Consider the following 19,568-nt stretch of genomic DNA (forward strand, 5'->3'; position numbering starts at 1 on the left):
AAGAGAAAAACCACCAACCAAGAATCCTATGTCTGGCAAAACTGTCCTTCAAATATGAGGGAGAGCTTAAAATATTCTCTGACAAACAGACAATGACAAAGTTTGTGAACAAGGTACCTGCTCTACAGGAAACACTGAAGGAAGCACTCCAGACAGAAAGGAAAAGAGAGGAGTGAGAGGTTTGGAACACAATTTTGGGAGACAGTAGCGCAGCAATGTAAGTACACTGAACAAAGATAACTGTGAGTATGGTTGAAAGAGGAAGGTTAGGAGCATGTGGGACACCAGAAGGAAAGAGGAAAGATAAAGACTGGGACTGTATAACTCAGGGAAACCTAGGGTGCTCAACAATTGTGATAAAAGGTACAAATATGTTTTTACATGAGGGAGAACAAATGCATGTAAACATTGCAAGGTCTTAAAAATGGGGTGGGATTGGGGGAAAAATACAATCAATGCAAACTAGAGACTATAGTTAACAGAAACAGTGTATTAAGCGTCCTTTAATATAACATAGGCAATATACTAAAGCTAAACGCATATGGGGGGGACATAGGGGAAGGGTATGGGACTCTTGGCATTGGTGATGTTGTCTGACTCTTTATTCTACTTTAGTTTAACGGTATCTTTCCTTTTGTTGCTTCCTAGCTGTCATGTTTTGTTTTGTTTGTTTCTCTCTTTTTTTCTTTTTCTCTTGTCTCTCTACTACCTTCTTTGACTCTTCCTCCTCCTTTGTGGAAGAAATGGAGATGTCCTTATATAGATAGTGGCAATGGTGGTGAATATATAAATATGTGACTATACAGGGAACCATCGATTATTTACTTAGGACGGAATGTATGGTGTGTGAACAAAACCATCTTAAAAGAAAGGGGTTGAGGAAGCAACCTTGAGGGTACCATATTGAGTGAAACAAGCCAGACACATAAGGACAAATATTGCAGGGTCTCACTGATATGAACTAATTATAATATGTAAACTGATCGACATGAAATGTAAGTTATCAGGATACAGAACAAGGCTAAAGAATGGGGAGCGGTTGCTTATGAGCAGAATGTTCAACTACGGTGAACTTAAATGTTTGGAAATGGACAGGGGTGATGGTAGCACATTGTGAGAATAACTAACAGTGCTGAATGGTGTGTGAAGGTGGTGGAAAGAAGAAGCTCAGAGTCACGTATGTCACCAGAAGGAAAGTTGGAGGTTAAAAGATGGGAATGTATAAAACGGTGAATCTTGTGGTGGACAATGTCCGTGATTAGCTGTACAAATATTAGAAATCTCTCTCATGAACTAGAACAACTGTATGACACTATAATAGAAGTTAATAATAGAGGGGCATATAAGAAAAAAATATACCTATTACAAACTATATACTACAGTTAATAGCATTTTAACATTCTTTCATCAACAGTAACAAATGTATTATATCAATACTATTAATCAACAATGGAGGGGGGGAGAACCTAAGATGGCAGCTAGGAGAGACAGGGCAAAAAAACACCTCCATGAAAAATACTAGATAAAAGCCAGAAAATGACCCAGAACACCAGTTTCAGCAATGCACCAGCTGGACAAGGTCTGCTAAATCCACAGGGACCGTGCACTTGGTGAAACCGGGAGTCTGCGTTCTGAAACAAGTGAGTAAGCCTGCTGAATATCCGGCGGCTGCACTGTGGTGTGTGGAAACCATGGGTTGGTGTTTGGAGGTGGACTAGTTCTTTTTTAAAAACAAAACCCAAAAGCGGCTGCAGATACGGCAGCGAGAACCACACAGTGAAGCGTGGCAGGAAAAGGCTGTGTGAACGCCTCAATATCTGGCATGGAAGAGAGCCTTTCGCACACCCACTGCTAGTTGTCTCGGAGCCAGGAGGGCAGAGGTGAGCCAAAAGGGGAAAAACCATACCCCTTGCAGCCATTTTCCCAGCCGGCTGGGAACGATCCTGCCCAGCGCTGGAGCCACAGCCCAGAGCCGCACCAAGGGACCCAGTGTGACGGGAAGTGTTTCTGGCAACACCACGCACAGGCCACAATATCGACCGTGGACAATAGCCTTTCACGCACCCACAGCTGATTGTCCCAGAGCTGGGAAGGTGGAGCTGTGCGAAAAGGGGGAAATTAACACGCCCCATTCAGCCATCTTTACAGCAGGCTGGGAATGCCCCTGCATGGCCCAGCGGCCCAGGGCTTCCCTTGAGGGACGGCGCACACTTGTGACGTAGCACAGCCTTCCTTCAGCAAAGGCCCTAGAAGGGCACGGCTGGGAAGAGGAAGCCACCCAGAAATCCCAGGGACCCTACGCCAATACCAAGGACTTGTGGGTCAGCAGCAGAGACAATCTGTGGCGAGACTGAAATGAAGGTTTAGACTCTTGCAACAGCCTTAAATCTCCGGGAACACCTGGGAGGTTTGATTATTAAAGCTACCCTGCCTCCCTAACCACTCAGACACACGCCCCACATTCAGGGCGGACAGCACCAACAACACACCTAAACTTGGTGCACCAATTGGACCCCACAAGAACCAGAGCCCCACACACCACAAAGACAAAGTTGGGGAGAACTGACTTGAGGGGAATAGGTGACTCACGGATGCCATCTGCTGGTTAGTTAGAGAAAGTGTATGCCACCAAGCTGTAGATCTGACAAATTAGAGATTGGTGTCTGAATAATCCTTCATATCCTAAAAGAACCCTATCAAGTAAAGCAAATACCAAGAGGCCAAAAACAACAGAAAATTTTAAAGCATATGAAAAAACCAGACAATATGGATAACCCAAACCCAAACACCCAAATTTAAAGATCAGAGGAGACACAGTACTTGGAGCAATTAATCAAAGAACTAAAGATGAACAACGAGAGCATGGCACAGGATATAAAGGACATGAAGAACAGCATGGCACAGGATATAAAGGACATAAAGAAGGCCCTAGAAGAGCATAAAGAATAAATTACAAGAGTAAATAAAAAAATAGGTGATCTTATGGAAATAAAAGAATCTGTTGACCAAATTAAAAAGATTCTGGATACTCATAGTACAAGACTAGAGGAAGCTGAATAATGACTCAGCAACCTCAAGAACCACAGAATGGAAAATGAAAGAACAAAAGAAAGAATGGGGAAAAAATAAAAAAAAATGAAGTGGATCTCAGAGATATGATAGATAAAGTAAAACGTGCAAATATAAGACTCATTGGTGTCCCAGAAGGGGAAGAGAAGGGTAAAGGTTTAGAAAGAGTGTTCAAAGAAATTGTTGGGGAAAACTTCCCAAACCTTGTACACAATATAAATACACATATACACAATATAAACACACATAAATGCCCAGCTAACTCCAAATAGAATAAATCCAAATAAACCCACTCCAAGACATATTCTGATCAGACTGTCAAATAATGAAGAGAAGGAACAAGTTCTGAAAGCAGCAAGAGAAAAGCAATTCACCACATACAAAGAAAACACCATAAGACTAAGTAGTGACTACTCTGTGGCCACCATGGAGGCGAGAAGGCAGTGGCATGATACATTTAAAATTCTGAGAGAGAAAAATTTCCAACCAAGAATACTTTATCCAGCAAAACTCTCCTTCAAATTTGAGGGAGAGCTTAAATTTGTCACAGACAAACAAATGCTGAGAGATTTTGCTAATAAAAGACCTGCCCTACTTCAGATACTAAAGGGAGTCCTAACAACAGAGAAACAAAGAAAGGAGAGAGAGATATAGAGAAATTTAACAGACATGTATGGAGCATTGCATCTCAAATCACCAGGATACACATTCTCCTCTAGTGATTACGGAACTTTCTCCAGAATAGACCATGGGCTGGGACATAAAGCCAGCCTCAATAAATTTAAAAAAATTGAAATTGTTCAGGGCACATTCTCTGAACACAATGGAATACAGGTGGAAGTCAATAACCATCAGAGACTTAGAAAATTCACAAACAACTGGAGGGTAAAAATGAGAGGTAGATGAAAACATTCCTGGATAATCAAAAGCTGAGGGATTCATCACCAGTAGATCAGTTCTATAAGAAATGCTAAAGGGAGTTGAGCAGGCTGAAAGGAAGGGACACTAAACAATTGACTGAAACCACATGAAGAAGTAAAGATTTCCAGTAAAGATCACATGGTAAATATAAATACCAACACGACTGTATTTTTGATTTGTAACTCCACTATTTACTTCCAACAGGATCTAAAATACATAAAGTATAATGATAAATCAGTGGTTTGGGACTCAGGGTAAAATATGTAATTTTTGACAAGAACTACATAAAGGTGGGGGGAATGGAAGAGTATAGGAACATAGTTTATGTTTCCTATTGAAGTTAAGTTGGTATCAAAGAAAACAAGATTGTTATAGACTTAAGGTGTTAAATTTAAGCCCCACGGTAAACACAAAGAAAGTATCAGAGAATATGATTATAGAGATGAAAAGTAGAGTATGGGTTACAAGAAGTGGGGGAAGGGGCAATGGGGAGTTAATAAGAAATGAGTGTAGGGTTTCTGTTTGGGGTGAAGGGAAATTTCTAGTAATGGATGGTGGGAAGATGATGGCATTGCAACATTGTGAATGTGATTAATCCCACTAAATGGAATGCTTGGGAGGGGTTGGAATGGGAAGATTTATGCTGTATATATGTTTCCACAATTGAAAAAAAAAGACAGACTAAATAGACAATGACAATTAAATGCCATAGATGATCCTGGATGAGATCTAAGAATAGAGGAGAAAAGGCTCAAAAGGACACAATTGGGACATAAGAAAAAAATGAAATATAGAATGTAAGCTTTATACCAATGTTGAATTTCTTGAACTTCTTAGCTGCACTTAATGGGACTGCATAAAAGAATGTTCTTGTTCATGGGAAATGTATATGTGAATTATATTGTTTGTTCAAGGGTGTGTGCAACTTGCTCTCATGTTCAGAAGACAGAGCAATAGATGATGGATGATAGACAGGGAGAGAGGGAAAGAAAGAAATGGTAAAGTGACAAAATATTAAAGTTGGTAGATTGGGGTATCGGTGGAGGGGGGTTGGGGTATGCTGGAGTTCTCTGTATGGGGTTTGTATTATTTTTGCAACTGTTCCTGTAAGTTTGAATTTATTTCAAAATAAAAATTTTTTAAAAAATTTTTTTAAAATAATGGAGGGGGGTGGTTAGGGTTATGGGAGGATTTAAGTTTCCTTTTCTGTGTGCCTTTATTTCTTTCTGGAGTAATGAAAATATTCTAAAAATTGAAAAAAAATTAATTGTGATGGATGCACAGCTGTATGATGGTATGATGGGCAATTGATTGTACACTTTGGATCTCTGGATAATTTTATGGTATGTGAACAATCTCAATTTAAAAAAAAAAGGCAGTCCAAAAAAAAAAAAAGAACAGATGTCTCAAAGTCTAAATTCCAGCAATAACATGTTAAAATATCAAAATTTCCAAGTTTCAACAGAAGATTACAAAACATACAAAGAAATAGGAAGTAATGGCCCAGAGAAAAGAGATTAAAACATTAGAAACCATCAATGAGGAGGACCAGACCTGAGACATGCCAGACAAAGACATTTTTTTAAATGGTCCTAAATGTGCTCAAAGAGCTAAAGGAAAACATGAAAAAAGAACTAAAGGAAATCAGGAAAATGATAAATGAACCAAAGAGAATATGAACATAGAGATGGAAATTATGAAAAGGGACTGTTCTAGTTTGCTAATGCTGCAGAATGCAAAACACCAGAGATGGATTGGCTTTTATAAAAAGGGGGTTTATTTGGCTACGCAGTTACAGTCTTAAGGCCATAAAGTGTCCAAGGTAACACATCAGTAATTGGGTACCTTCACTGGAGGATGGCCAATGGTGTCTGGAAAACCTCTGTTAGCTGGGAAGGCACGTGGCTGGCATCTGCTCCAAAGTTCTGGTTTCAAAATGGCTTTCTCCCAGGATGTTCCTCTCTAGCAAGCTTGCTCCTCTTCAAAACATCACTCACAGCTGCACTGAGTTCCTTCTCTTTGAGTCAGCTCATTTATATGGCTCCACTGATCAAGGCCCACCCTGAATGGGTGGGGCCACGCCTCCATGGGAACATCTCATCAGAGTCATCACCCACAGCCGGGTGGGGCACGTTCCAAGCAAATCTAATCAGCACCAAAATGTCTGCCCCACAAGACTACATCAAAGATAATGGTGTTTGGGGGACACAATACATTCAAACTGGCACAGGGACAAACAGAGCTGAAGACCACAGTAATAGCAATTAAAAATTCCCTAGAGGGGTACAACAGCAAATTGGAGCTGGCAGAAGAAAGAATCAGTGAACTTGAAAATAAGACAACTCATACAATCCAGTCTGAGGAGCAGAAAGAAAAAAGAATTAAGAAAAGTAAACAGAGCCTGAGGACACTGTGGAACACCATCAAGCAAACCCATATATGTATTCTGGGAGTCCCAGACGAAGAAAGGGAAAAAGGGACAGAAAGAATATTCAAAGAAATAATGGCTGAAAACTTCCCAAATTTAATTAAAGACATGAATATATACATCTAAGATGCTCAACAAATTCCAAACAGGATAGAACTACTGGCCTGTTTTGTCTTTTTGATGGAATGCTTAAGACAGTATCACAATTACCAAAAAGGTAGTTGCTTACTATGCTCGAAAATCACTAAACCCTTCAAAAAGTAATGTTTTTCTTGTTTCTTAAAAGGCAGTCAAGCAGTAAGATTTTGTTTTAATTCTGAACTTTTCTAACAGTATGATTCTCTAACAATTACGATATTTGGATAATCTCTGTGTCACTCCCTCCAACCACTGACAACTATTACTCTTAAGCAGTGGTTTTTCAAGTGTGGTCCCAGGACCAGCAATATCAGTATCACCAGGAATCTTGTCAGAAAAGCAAATTCTCAAGTCCCACCCTAGATACACTGAATTAGAAACTTGGGGTAGACCCCAGCAGTCTGTAGTTTTACAAACCCTCCAGGAAATTCTAAGCACACTAAAGTTTGAGAACCACTGCTCTAATAAAACAATGGTTATCAGAGAGTGGCCTAAGACCATTGTGTGTCTTCCAGGTAATCAAAGAATTAACTTCTTGCCACATTTAAACACTTATATTAGAAATTCTAAATAATGAAATTACTAATAGAAATTTCCCCATCCAGGTGACCATGAATATCACAACACACTGGGATAACTTCCCAGTGTCATCACTTGAGATAAGAGGGGAGAATTTCTTTTCTAAAGACCAGTTTACCATTGCTCCATCTCTCTCCTCCAGCAGTGACCGGTGTTCTCCAGAACCCACCATACATTTATTTCAAAATGCACCATCATCTTGTTCTAGCTTGATTCTCATGGTTTAAATTGCTTGGGGGTTAGGCAACATACAGGTATCTAATCTCACCCAATAAGCTTGAGGCTTCAAAACATCAGACCAGATTCTCTCTCTCTCTACTGTCTATTTCCAGAGGTCAAGTTTCTTCTCTTGTTCCAAACTTTCATTCATTCATTCACTCACTTATTCATTCCCTCAACAAACATTTGACCACACTTCATGACAAGTAGTTCTCTAGGGCATGGTAAAACAGCAGTGAACCTGGCAGACAATCCTGCCACTATAAATAATTACAGCTACTGCCTGTCTGTCTAGTTCACACCCCTTCCACCCTCCAATTCAAAGCCTGAACATGTTTTCACTTAACTACCATAGTCTTGGAAGTGGCCTCTTATGGTAGACAAAGCATGAGTTTGATGTTAAATGGACTTGAGGTAGAATCCTAGCTCTACAGAGTCAGTTGGCTAGGGCATTTCACCAGTTACTTTAAAGTTTGCCAAGCCTTATTTTCCTTATCTGTATAAAGGACATAATAACAGCCATCTCACATGGTCTTTGCAAGGACTAAATGAGAGTCAAAGGGCATTGTACCTAGCAGATGTATAGTAAGTGCTACTTCCCTTTCCTTTCTGTAGTAAATTAGGGTCCTTTATTGTTTGTTCTGGACCTGAAGCTCATCCTTTAACTTTAGGTCAATCTATTCTCTCCATAACCACCTGGACTTTCATTTAGCATCCCTTGGATTTACTGCTCAATCAACATTGCTCAGTGTGTGCTTTGTAGACCACCACCTTCACAATCACCCACAGTGTTAAAAATGCAGATGCTGGGACTTATTCTTGATTCGGGGGGTGGGGGTAGAACACAGCAAGGAATCTGTTTCTTTAACATACTTACCAGATGATTCTCTGCACACTAAAGTTTGGGGAAAAGTTAGCTGGTTTGAACTACCTCCCAAGCATCTTGCCTTTCTCAAAAGAAGCTCACCCTCCTCACTTCACTCTCTTGAAGGCTATTCTTAAAGAGAAAGTCGAGTGTCGTGGTCAAGCGTTAAGCTCTAACACAAAACAGGTTTGAGTTCAAACTCCAGCTTTACCATTTACCATTGGTTTTCAAAGTGTGGTCACCCAAGCATCAGCAACACATGGGAACTTGTTAGAGATGCAAATTCTTGAGCCCCACCCTAGTTGGATGAATCAGAAACCCTGAGGGTGGGGCCCAGAAACCTGCAGCTTAACAAGCCTTCCAGGTGATGCTGATGCACCCTCTAGTGTAAGAACCACAGCCACTTACTAGCTGAATGCTCTCATGCTTAATTTCCTCGTCTGTGAAATCCTAAAAATACTAACCACAGAGAGTTGTGATAGTGAAATGACCCAATACATACAAAGAACTTAACGTAGAGTAAGCACTTAATAAATATTAATTATTACTATTAAGCAAATGGTCCTTTGTTCCATATGTTCTATTAAGTTTGTGTTGGTGGTTTTTTTTTTGAAATGGCGAGTGGGTTCATTGAGTTATACCATCTTAAATGGCTCAAAGCTGTCCTGCTCCATCCCTATCAACTGAAACACCACTCACTCACTCCTACACAGCTCTCTGCCTCTGTGCCTTCACTTCCTGTTCTGCCTGCCCAGGATACCCTTCCATTTTCTACCCACAGAGAATAAATCTTACTTCTCACAAACGTATAAACTCAAGTCTGTGACCTCCCTGTACCTTGCCTGACTACTCCAGGCCAAATGAATTTGCCTTTCAATAAACTGTCATTTATCATGTGTTGCAGGATTTATCCCCTACATCCATGCATGCATGCTAATGGTGGTTTATATTTCATATCTCATTGTCTTCTCTCTTTAATTGCAGCAAAAGATTTTAGGAAACAGGGATGCTACCTTATAGTATTTTTATTATGGTAACATATATACCATAAAATTTGTCATTTTAACCATTTTTAAGTGTATGATTCAGTGGCATTAGTTACATTGACAATGTTGTGCTGCCATCAACACCACCAATCACCAAATTTTTTCATCACCCCAAAGAGACCCTGTTCACCCATTAAGTAATAACTCCCCACTTGCCTACTCCTACCACACCCCCATCTTGGCCCCTGGTAACCTACTTTCTGTCTCTACAAATTTGCATATTCTAGGTATGTCATATAAGTGGAATCATACAATATTTGTCCTTTTGTGCCTGGCTTATTTCACTTAGCATAACATTTTCAAAGTTTATCCATGTTGTAGCATGTATTGGAACGTCATTCCTTTTTACAGCTGAATAATATTTCATTGTACGGATATACCATCTTTTGTTTATCCATTCATCTGTTGATGGACACTTGGGGCATTTCCACCTTTGGGCAATTATGAATACTACTACTATGAACATTGGTGTACAAGTATCTGAGTCCCTTATAACTCTTTTTCAAAAACTCTTCCATATCCATCCTCTGGTATGTGCTAAAGGAATGAATGAATGAACAAACTTTTATAGCAGAGCCCGCTCTTTAATTTAAGGCACACTCAGAGAAACTTTTAAAACACAAACTTTTAAAAACGGTAATTATTATAGTAGTTTAGGTTCGTATAAACCTTCACCATTTACAAGATGCTTTTGAACTTTTAACCAAATCTAGTTCTCACAAAAACCTTGTGAAGCAGGTATCACTGTCCCCATTTTGCACCTGAGGAAACAGGTTCAGATCATTTTACAGCCTGTCCAAGACTGTAGAACTAGTAAATGGCAGAGCTGGGGCTCAAACTCCTGTATTCTGCTGCATCTTTTACTTACTTACTTTGGTTGGTCTACTATATCACTGTTGATATTTACACTTTTGTGCTGTGCCTTAATCTCTAAATCCAACCCTCTGAAAACAGATGCAGCTCAAATAATGCTGGGCCTTTCTGATACTATCAAGACTGGGCCCATTCAGGGAACAAGAAGTACATCCTCACCTGGTGTTCCTAAGCGGGCCTGAGCAATGGTCAGTCTTTCATGGGGAGCTTGGCACTGGCAGCTGGTTTCATCTGCAAATGGGGCAGGTGCAGTCAAAGTCTAGAAGGGAAAAAGAGAAAGGGAATAGAGTCTGACAAACTTTCCTTTGGCACTAACCTCCTCTGAAGTTTCATTTCTGTTGGCTATTCAGGCATGATGAAGAAGTAGAATGTATCCACTGAGTCTTTCAGAGACATATTATACTGTTAGAAATAAAGCCAGGGACACTGTCATTGAAATCTCTTTTCTTGACTGATGCTTCAAAAATAGTAAGAGCTCGTTAGTGTCTACTATATGCCAGGTACCAATGAGGTATTCTGGATATGTTATATTTTTTAGGCCACATGACTCCCAATGAAAGAAGTATTACCAACCCCATTTCATAGAAAAGGAAGCTGAGACTCAGCAGGGTTAAGAAATATGCCACCTTGTGAAGTCACAATGCCCAGCTTTGAACATTTCACAGCCAATGAGGACAGTCTTCAAACATTCAGACTCACCAACAGACTGGGATACCCGGATGCAACTCCATCCTCAGAAATGCAGCACGACATCCCCTGTGTTTCACACACACACCAGCCTGGACAATCTCAGATGTCTCTTCAGTGCAAAGGTCAAGGGCCTGATCTGTGCCCCAGGAAGGCCTAAAAGCATAGCAATTCTGGTGGGCTGAGGATAACTGCTCCTGAGGTAGCTGCAACAGCCAACAACAGCTGAGAGGCCCCGCCCCCAAGCAGCTTGGGCTGAGGCTCTGGAGAGCACTGTGAGAAAGATGTTGTTACTTGGAAGCCCGCCCAGGAAGTGGCCCTGCATTTTTTAGCCAGCCTCTTAAAATGAAAACCTCACTCTCTCCAGACAGAGGAAGACAAAGTGAGTGGTATTTTAGTAAACAGGGCAGATGCAATCCAGACCTGTCCATTTGTAGTCCTCGCACCATATCATCACCACAGTCATCATTACACCATTTTTGTTATTTTTAAAGCCGAAATCGACTAGTCAGTGTAAACATTACTCATATCGCTGCATGAATTGTTTCTTTGCGACGGAGACAGGTGTTCCTTAACTTGGGAAGACTCAACTGAAGCGTGATCCATACATTTGAACAGGGGCTGTGACCCACATTTACCTTCTGCCATTCATTTATTCACTCACTCATTCAAACATATGCCAGGCACCATCTCAGAGGAGGGAGATAGAAGTAGAGATAAGATCAGTCCCTGCCCTTGAGTAGCCACCAGTTCTCCTCTACAACTACCAAGAACCATTCCTTGCCCCACACCCTTCCCCTCTCCCCACTGTGGCACCTTTCATCCTGGAAGCTGGAGTCCTGCCAGAATAAATCTTTTAATTTCAAAGGAATTGCATTGCCACTGAGGTTCTGCCTCCTCCACTTACAAGGGGCGCACCAACCCCCGGTCAAGTAAGAAAATCAAAGGATCCAGGGATGGGGAGGGACTGGGCCAATGTAGCTTGCAGGCCATCTCCCAGCCTCCAGGGGACCAAGGCCTCTATCTATTCCTCACCATTTGCCAGAGGGAGCCTCTGGTCTCAGCTCTGCAAAAGACATATAACTGAGGCCCAATAACATAACATAATACCTAAATCTTTGAGTGCCTACTTAGTGCCATGTATTCATCTATATGCTAAGCATTTGGAATGTATTAGCTCATTTAATTGGTACAACTCTCTATGAAGCAGATACCATTAACTCCACTGAACTGTACAGGGCTTGCCTTCAATAGTGACACCAAGTGGCAGCAAGAAGCAATAGCAGTGGTAGATCTCAGTTACCTTTTTTGCTCCCTTTGAACTGAGGAAACCCTCAGGATTCTAGACAATTAGGAGGAAGAGGCCTCAAAAAGAAGATACTGGACTTCCTGATAATTAGAGGAGGGCTCAAACAATTAATTAACAAAATAAAGGCATGTGATGGTATTTTCACTCAGACTTAGTGAAGCCGGTCAAATGACTTGCATATAGTTACTGACAAGCCTCAGCTTAGACTCTAGATCACATCATCGAGTGTTTATTAGTACATGCTATGGGTTTACTATGATGCTAGATGTTTGGAGGGTGGATAAATGGAGGAGAGAAATAAGAAGGGAAGGAACAGAATTGACTCTGGGGCAGCAATTGTCAAAGGTGAAGGATGGCCCTTTTAGGATGGGAGGAGGTATGAGTTTGAAAAGGGATATTCAATTTTATAACATAATTTCATATTTGGAAAGAAAACCCAGTTTTTTCAACATGCAAATCATAAGTTAAGCTTTTGGACTGGTGGAGATCATTCAGAAGATAGACTCTCCCCCCATAGGAAACCATATTCCAAATCTGGGGCCGAGGAGGCACGTGCAATTTCTATGTTTAGCACAAAAAAGTGAGGATTCTAAAGGGTTAAGAAGCCCCACCCAGTGCCCTGGACCTCAAATGTTCAAGGGCCTTGTCAGACCACAGACTTGGAGGTAGACCATAATAAAACTTCTTTCTACTTAATTTAAGATATCAGAACACCCAGTCATTGTACGTGAACATGTTGCCTATTTGTCACACAAGTTCTGGTTATGTAAACTATACTATAGTATATTCCCCTCAGCCTTTTTAAAGAGGAAGACAGTATATACTGTGGCATATCATTTGCAGAATCACTTAAATGGACATTGTCAAATATTTACTTAAAACAAAAGCTATTAGGTACTATATTAAATATACAATGCAAACATTACTTGACTGCAAAAACTGGTTGATAGAACCTCTGTTCCTGCAATTGGCAACACTGGCTGACAACTGGACCAATAAGACAACTGGCAAGGTTACCAATCAGAACTTATCATAGAAATGCTGGTGGTGATGGCCAACCACAGAGTTGCTTGTTTAAGCCAAGCTATTCTTAACTACAGGGGACAAGCCAGTCAGAAAGGCCTGGGTTCCAATCTTGGCTCCATTATTTGGATATCCATTTGATTTTTAGAAAATTACTGGTTCGTAGCCTCTCAAACCTTCAGTATCCTCATCTATAAAAAGAAAACAATAAAAGGATCTATGTCACAGAGTCATGAGGATTAAATGAAATAATGTTGAGTGCGCTGAATATCTTCCTTCTGCCTCTCCAGAATCAACTTTCATCCTACCCCTCTCAGCTCTGCTCTGTGCCTTCCCGTACAGCTTCCTGTATGGCTTCCTGTATGGACTACACCAATGGGCTCCCTTGCCCTCCTGCTTCCAGTTGGGTTGGGCCCATGGCAGGTACACAAAGCACTGGAGGGCAAGACATGAGTGAGCTCAGGGTATGTTTCCCTGGCTTCCTTCCTGCTAGTAAGCAGTACATTGGTTCTGGCCTTTCACAGAAAGCCACTGTTCCTGTCAGGGGGGCCCTCTTTATTGAGTGCTCTCCAGCGTTCTGGTAACCACACTCTTCCCTTCCCCCTTGAGGTCTTTGGGTAGCAATCCCCCAATGTTACTAGCCCCAGGGTACTGTACTATTCCTGGAAGTTACCATAAACCCTGCCTACACATTTGTAAATAGTCCCTTTATTAAACTCTCCTCAAATTTCCCCTGGAGTGAGCCATCTGGGTCTTGACAGGGCTTTGACTGATCCAGTATATATAACTTAGTATGATGCCAGGCTCAATAAACCTTAGCTAGCAAATGTTGATGAGGCAATGCTAGAAGCACAGAGATTAATTGAAAAGTGAATTACCACAGTTAATAAGGTCATAACCATCTCAAAAAGGTCTTCTAGTATGAAAAAATTTCACAAGGACAAAACATTTTAACCAGGATACGCAAGAGACAAAAGCAGGAGTTCATAAAGAATCTACTCTCAGGTAGGCCTTTTGCCTTGGGACTCACCAGCTTTAGAACTGCAAATTCAGAACCACAAAATGACATTATAAAATCCTATCCTTCAGTCTCATTCTGTTATGTTTGCATTTACCTGCCTCTGAACACATTTTCAAAAGCATGATTTAGTTTGGGATCAGAATATCTTTGTCTTTTGAAGGTAGAGAGAAAGAGACAATAGAACATATAGTTGACCACAGGCCCAACACATGTGAATTGCTGGATTCCTGGACAGTGTCATTGATTATGTAGAATCTCAGATCAGGCAGCTGTGCAAAGGCCTCACTGACAGATGCCACTTGGGTAGAGGGAAATGAGGCCCAGTACATGGCTCAGCACCAAGAAATATCTTTTTCATTTTATTAAGAATGGTATGCACATATTATGAAATAGTAGGCACCATTAAAACAGTAAGGCAGATATATATGTACTAACGGAATGATTTCAAAGATATTTTGTTGAATGCAAAACGCATGTCAAAAAGCAGTATGTATCATATATATATATACATGCTATATAGTATGACCCCATTTATGGTAAAAAAAATATATATATATATATTTATAACAAAATTAGGTGATTGTGTAGAAATGGTCTAGAACTGTGCTGTCCAATATGGTAACGATGCATTAGCCACATGAGGCTATTTAAATTTAAATTCAGTTTCTCTGTCACACTGGCTATATTTCAAGTATTCAATAACCACATGTGACTAGTTGGTACTGTGTTGGACAGCACAGATGTAGAATATTCCTGTCATTGGAGAAAATTATATTGGACAGTGCTGGTCTAGAGGGATACACACCAGACACTGGGGTTACCTCTGGGGAAGACAATGGCATCGGGAGAAGAGGTGAAGGGATATTTTCATTGTTTACTCCATATATGTTTGCTATTTTGTTTTATTTTTATGTGAACACATTCATGTAATATATGTAATTTTAAAAATCAATTTTAAGAAATAGATCCTCTCCTTTGAATCCAGAGATGCAGGAAATTTAATTAAGGCTCAGGTGCCCCAAATATAGAAAAATAAAAGGGGTCTGTGATGGTTGGGTTCATGTGTCAACTTGGCCAGGTGACCCAGCTGTCTGGTCAAGCAAACACTGGCCTAACAATTGCTGTGAGGACGTTTGAGGCTGGTTTATTAAATCATCGGTCAATTGACTGCAGCTGTGACTGATGACTCACCAAAGGGCATGCCTTCCACAATGAGAGAATGCAATTGGCTGGATTTGATCCAATTAATCAGTTGAAGACTTATAAGCAAGACAGATAGAGGACCTTCACTTCTTCTTCAGCTGCCCAGTGAAGCATTTCCTGAGGAGTTCGTCGAAGTTGCCAGTTCATTTCCTGAGGAGTTCACTGAACACATTCATCGAAGATCCCAGTTCATTTCCTGAGGAGTTCATTGAAGTTGCTGGTTTGTTTCCTGAGGAGTTCATCGGACATCTTCCTTGGAGTTGACAGTTTGTTGACGGCTCTACAGAATTTGGACTCGTGCATACCCACAGTTGCGTGAGTCACTTTTACAATTTGATAATCAGAGACACCTCTCATTGATTCTGTTTCCCTAGAGAACCCTAACTAATACAGGGTCGAATAAGAAAAAGGAATATTTTGAAAAGTAACAACTATTATCTACAGACTAATAAATGATATGATTCCTATATACATGGAACATTCAAAACTCATTTCAGCTTTTAAAAACAATTTAAATTGCCTTCATAGTATCTATCCATCATTCATTTTTCCAACATCTAACAACAAACACTACTTGAGCGCCTGCTGTGTGCCAGGCACTGTTCTAGGTTCTGGGGATATATCAGTGAACAAAACAGACAAAACTTCCACCCTCATGACACTTACAGATAATAAACAAACAACAAAAAAGGAATGCAAAATTTATAGTATATTAAAAGGTGACAAGTGCTATAGAAAAAAATAAAGCAGGGAAGGAGGATATGGAGTGTAGGGGGTAAAATTGTAAATAGGATAGTCAATAAGGAGAAATCTGTGGACATATATAGAAGATCAATTGAACCATATGGAGAAAGCCCTGGAGAGTGTTCCAAGCAGTGAAAGCAGCACGTGCAAAGGCCCTGGGGCAGGAGTGTGCCTGGCTTCTTCTAGGAATAAGGCAGCCAGCATGCCTGGAGTGAGTGAGCAAAAAGGAAAAACAGTAGGAGATGAAGCCAGAGATGTAAGGCAGGAAGGAAAGGGATGGGAGGCAGCTGATTGTGCCGGGCTTTGGGGATGTTGTAAAGACACTGGCTTTTGCTCTGAGAGAGATGAGAGCCAGTAGAGGGTTTTGAAAAGGGAGTGACATGATTTGACTTAGTTTTAACAGGACCACTCTGGTTGCTATATTGATAATAACCTATAATAGGTCAAAGGTAGAGCCAAGAAAACCATGGAAGTGTCTGTTGCAATAATCGGGCAAGAGAAGATGAAGGCTGGGGCCAGGGTAATAGCAGTGGAGGTGGTGAGAGGTGGTCTGAGTCTGGATAAATTTTGAATAAATAAAATTTGGAATAGATGGGATGTAGAATGTGAAAGAATGAGAGGAGTCAGGATAACTCCTAAGTTACTGGCCTGAAGAACAGGAAAGACAGTGCTGCCATTCCCTAGGATAGGGAAGACACTGGAAGAGCAGGTTTCGGGGTTGGGACGGCAGGGAAGGGGAGATAAGAATTCCATTCTGGACACATTTGGTTTGACATGCCCATTAGACCTCCAAGTGGAGAGGTCAGGTAGGAAGTTGGATATACAAGTTTGGAGTTTGGGAGAGAGGACTAAGCTAGAGGTACAGATAAGGAAGCTGTTTTAGTTTCTCACTGTTAAAGCTAATGCCATGCAATGGATTATTAGCTCACAGTTTTGAGGCTAGAATTCCAAATGAAGTTATCATCCAGGTGATGCTTTCTTCCCTAAGACTGGCATTCTGGGGCTGGCTGCTGGTAAGCCTTTGTCCTGGGCTCCTCTATCACATGGCAATGCACATGGTTGCCCCTCCTGTCCTCTCCCATCTCTTCCTGGTTCTGTTGACTTTCAGCTTCTGGCTGCTCCCTCTGTGGCTTTTTCTCTCTCTGTGAACTTCCCTAGAAGGACTTCATTAATAGGATTAAGATCCACCCTAGGCCACACCTTATCTGAAGTAAACTCATCAAAAGGTCCTATTTACAAAGGTTCACACCCGCAGGAACGGGTTAAGTTTAAGAAATGTTTTTCTGGGGTACATAGGTCCAAACGACCACAGTCTTCCCTCTGGATCCCAAAAAAAAGACATGTTCTTTCCACATGCAAAATACATTCATTCCATCACAACATCCCAAAGGCCTTAAGTCATTTCAGTAAGAATACTAAATACAATGTGTCATATCAAAATCATTTATGGTTTTTCTATAAACCCACAACTTCCTTAATTAAAAAAACAATGGAAAACAAAAGATAGTATCTAAAACGTATCAACAAAAAGTAGCAGTACATGCATACTATTTAGAAACATGGAGATAAATACTAGAAGAAACAGCTAAAAGATTTGGAAATATTTTTCTCCAGGGAGCAAGACTGAGGGATAAGAGGGGCAGGGATGAAGTAAGGAACAACTGTTTTCATTATGTGGTTTAGCACTGGCTGATATTACTTTGATAAAAATAGAAAGTAATCAAAGAATTTTTTAAAAATCAGTTATGGGTGTGGTCTGTCCTGGGGCACAATTCTCCTCTAGAAAATAAGTTATCTGCTTCCAATATACAATGGAGGGACAGGCATAGGATAGACATTCCCATTCCCAAAGGGAGAAATTGGAAGGAAAACAGGGGTCATGGGTCCCAAATAATTCTGAAACCCAGCAGGGCAAACTCCTTTCGATTACAAGGTCTGAGAGTCCTCTGTGGATGGATGTTTCGTCCTCCAAGCTTGATGTAGTGGTAGCCCCATCCCTTCCAAGCACTTATGCAATGGCAATGCTCTCCCTGAACACTGCGGTAAAGACTCCACCTTCTCCAAGTATCGGGATAGTGGCCGGGCTCTCTGGGAGTTCTGGGACACAGACTCCACCCTCTCCGAACACTGGGGTGGCAGCCAGGCTCTTTGTGAACATCCGGGCACAGGCCCCACCATCTCCAAGCACTGGGGTGGCAGCTCTCTCCCTGAACAACAGCTCTCTCCCTGAACACCCTCACCCAAGTGAGGTGGCCCACCTTCTCCAAATGCTGGGACAGATGGCCTGTCCCCTCCAAGCACAGGGGTGAAACTGCCCTTTCCACACACATGGGTGGGCCTGCTCTCTTGGCCTGAGGAGACTCTTCGGTCCTGACCTCGGCTTCCATGGTTCTGCCCCTAAAGTCGTTCTTCCTTTAATTCATCCTTCTCTGTTGCTTTCAGTCCAGGCTGCCAGTGGTTCTGCTCATACAAATTTCAAAAAAATCTTGTTGGATTTGCATGCAGTTCACAGGGATCCAAACCATCAGACAAAAGGACTTCCCATAGATCCTTCCTGCATAATTGCATTTCCAATCCCAACTTCCTCTGAAATGGCTGACTGGATCTATGTTCAGTTAAACACTCACATGGAGCCCTATTCTCCAGGAACTCACTTTCCAGAAGCTCAAGGAGGTCCCCGATAGAGCTGCTTCTGACGCTAGACTCAGAACACACTCTCTGGATAGGCTCAGAATTTTCCAAATTCTGGTTTCTTTGTACTCAAAAGTTCATTTCTCAGCTTATCCCTTTCCTCTCATATTTTACTACGAGCTACAAGAGAAACCAGACTGCACCTTCCACTCTTAGCTTGGAAATCTCCAGAGCTAAATATCCAAGTTCACTGCTTTCAAATTCTGCCCTCCATCCAACATCAGAACTCAATTTCATCAAGTTCTCTGCCACTTTAAAACAAAGAGCACCTTTCTTCAAGTTTCTAATAACACATTCATCATTTCCTTCTAAGGCCTCACTGGAAGTACCTTTAGCATCCATATTTCTACCCACAGGCTCTTCAAAGCCATCTAGGCTTTTTCTATTAAGCACCACACAATTCTTCCAGCCTCTACCCGCTACCCAATTCCAAGGCCGTTTCCATTTTTTTTTGGTATTTGCAATAGCAGCACCACACTCCAGTATCAAAAACTGCCTGCTCCCTTTGGGTCTTCTCTTGGGTGACCTACCCTATAAGGTCTTCAGTGCCATCAGTATATAAATGATATTTGAGGCCATTAGGCTAGATTCACTCATTCAGTCAAGGGCATGAGTAAATGTAGAAGAGAGGTCCAGGTAAGCAGATGAAGAAACATTGCATGTTGATGGTCAGTGTCTGGACCCTACTATGGAAGATCCAAGAAAGCAAGGACTTGGTCTGTTGTATTCATTGCTATATCTCTACTCCCCAG

The 19,568-nt window shown here is 41.2% G+C and overlaps 1 protein-coding gene across 5 annotated transcripts in view; it reads right to left on the minus strand.

Annotated features, from left to right (window-relative positions):
- Positions 1–19,568, minus strand: part of PCYT1B (phosphate cytidylyltransferase 1, choline, beta) — a 188,558-nt gene that overhangs the window by 94,880 nt on the left and 74,110 nt on the right. For all 5 annotated transcript variants that reach the window (XM_037821896.1, XM_037821898.1, XM_037821895.1 and 2 more), the window contains one exon: positions 10,298–10,397. In XM_037821896.1, the coding sequence (XP_037677824.1) occupies positions 10,298–10,397 (100 nt within the window). The remainder of the gene's footprint in view (positions 1–10,297; positions 10,398–19,568) is intronic.

Source organism: Choloepus didactylus, chromosome X, assembly GCF_015220235.1.
Source record: "Choloepus didactylus isolate mChoDid1 chromosome X, mChoDid1.pri, whole genome shotgun sequence".
Lineage (NCBI taxonomy): Eukaryota > Metazoa > Chordata > Mammalia > Pilosa > Megalonychidae > Choloepus > Choloepus didactylus.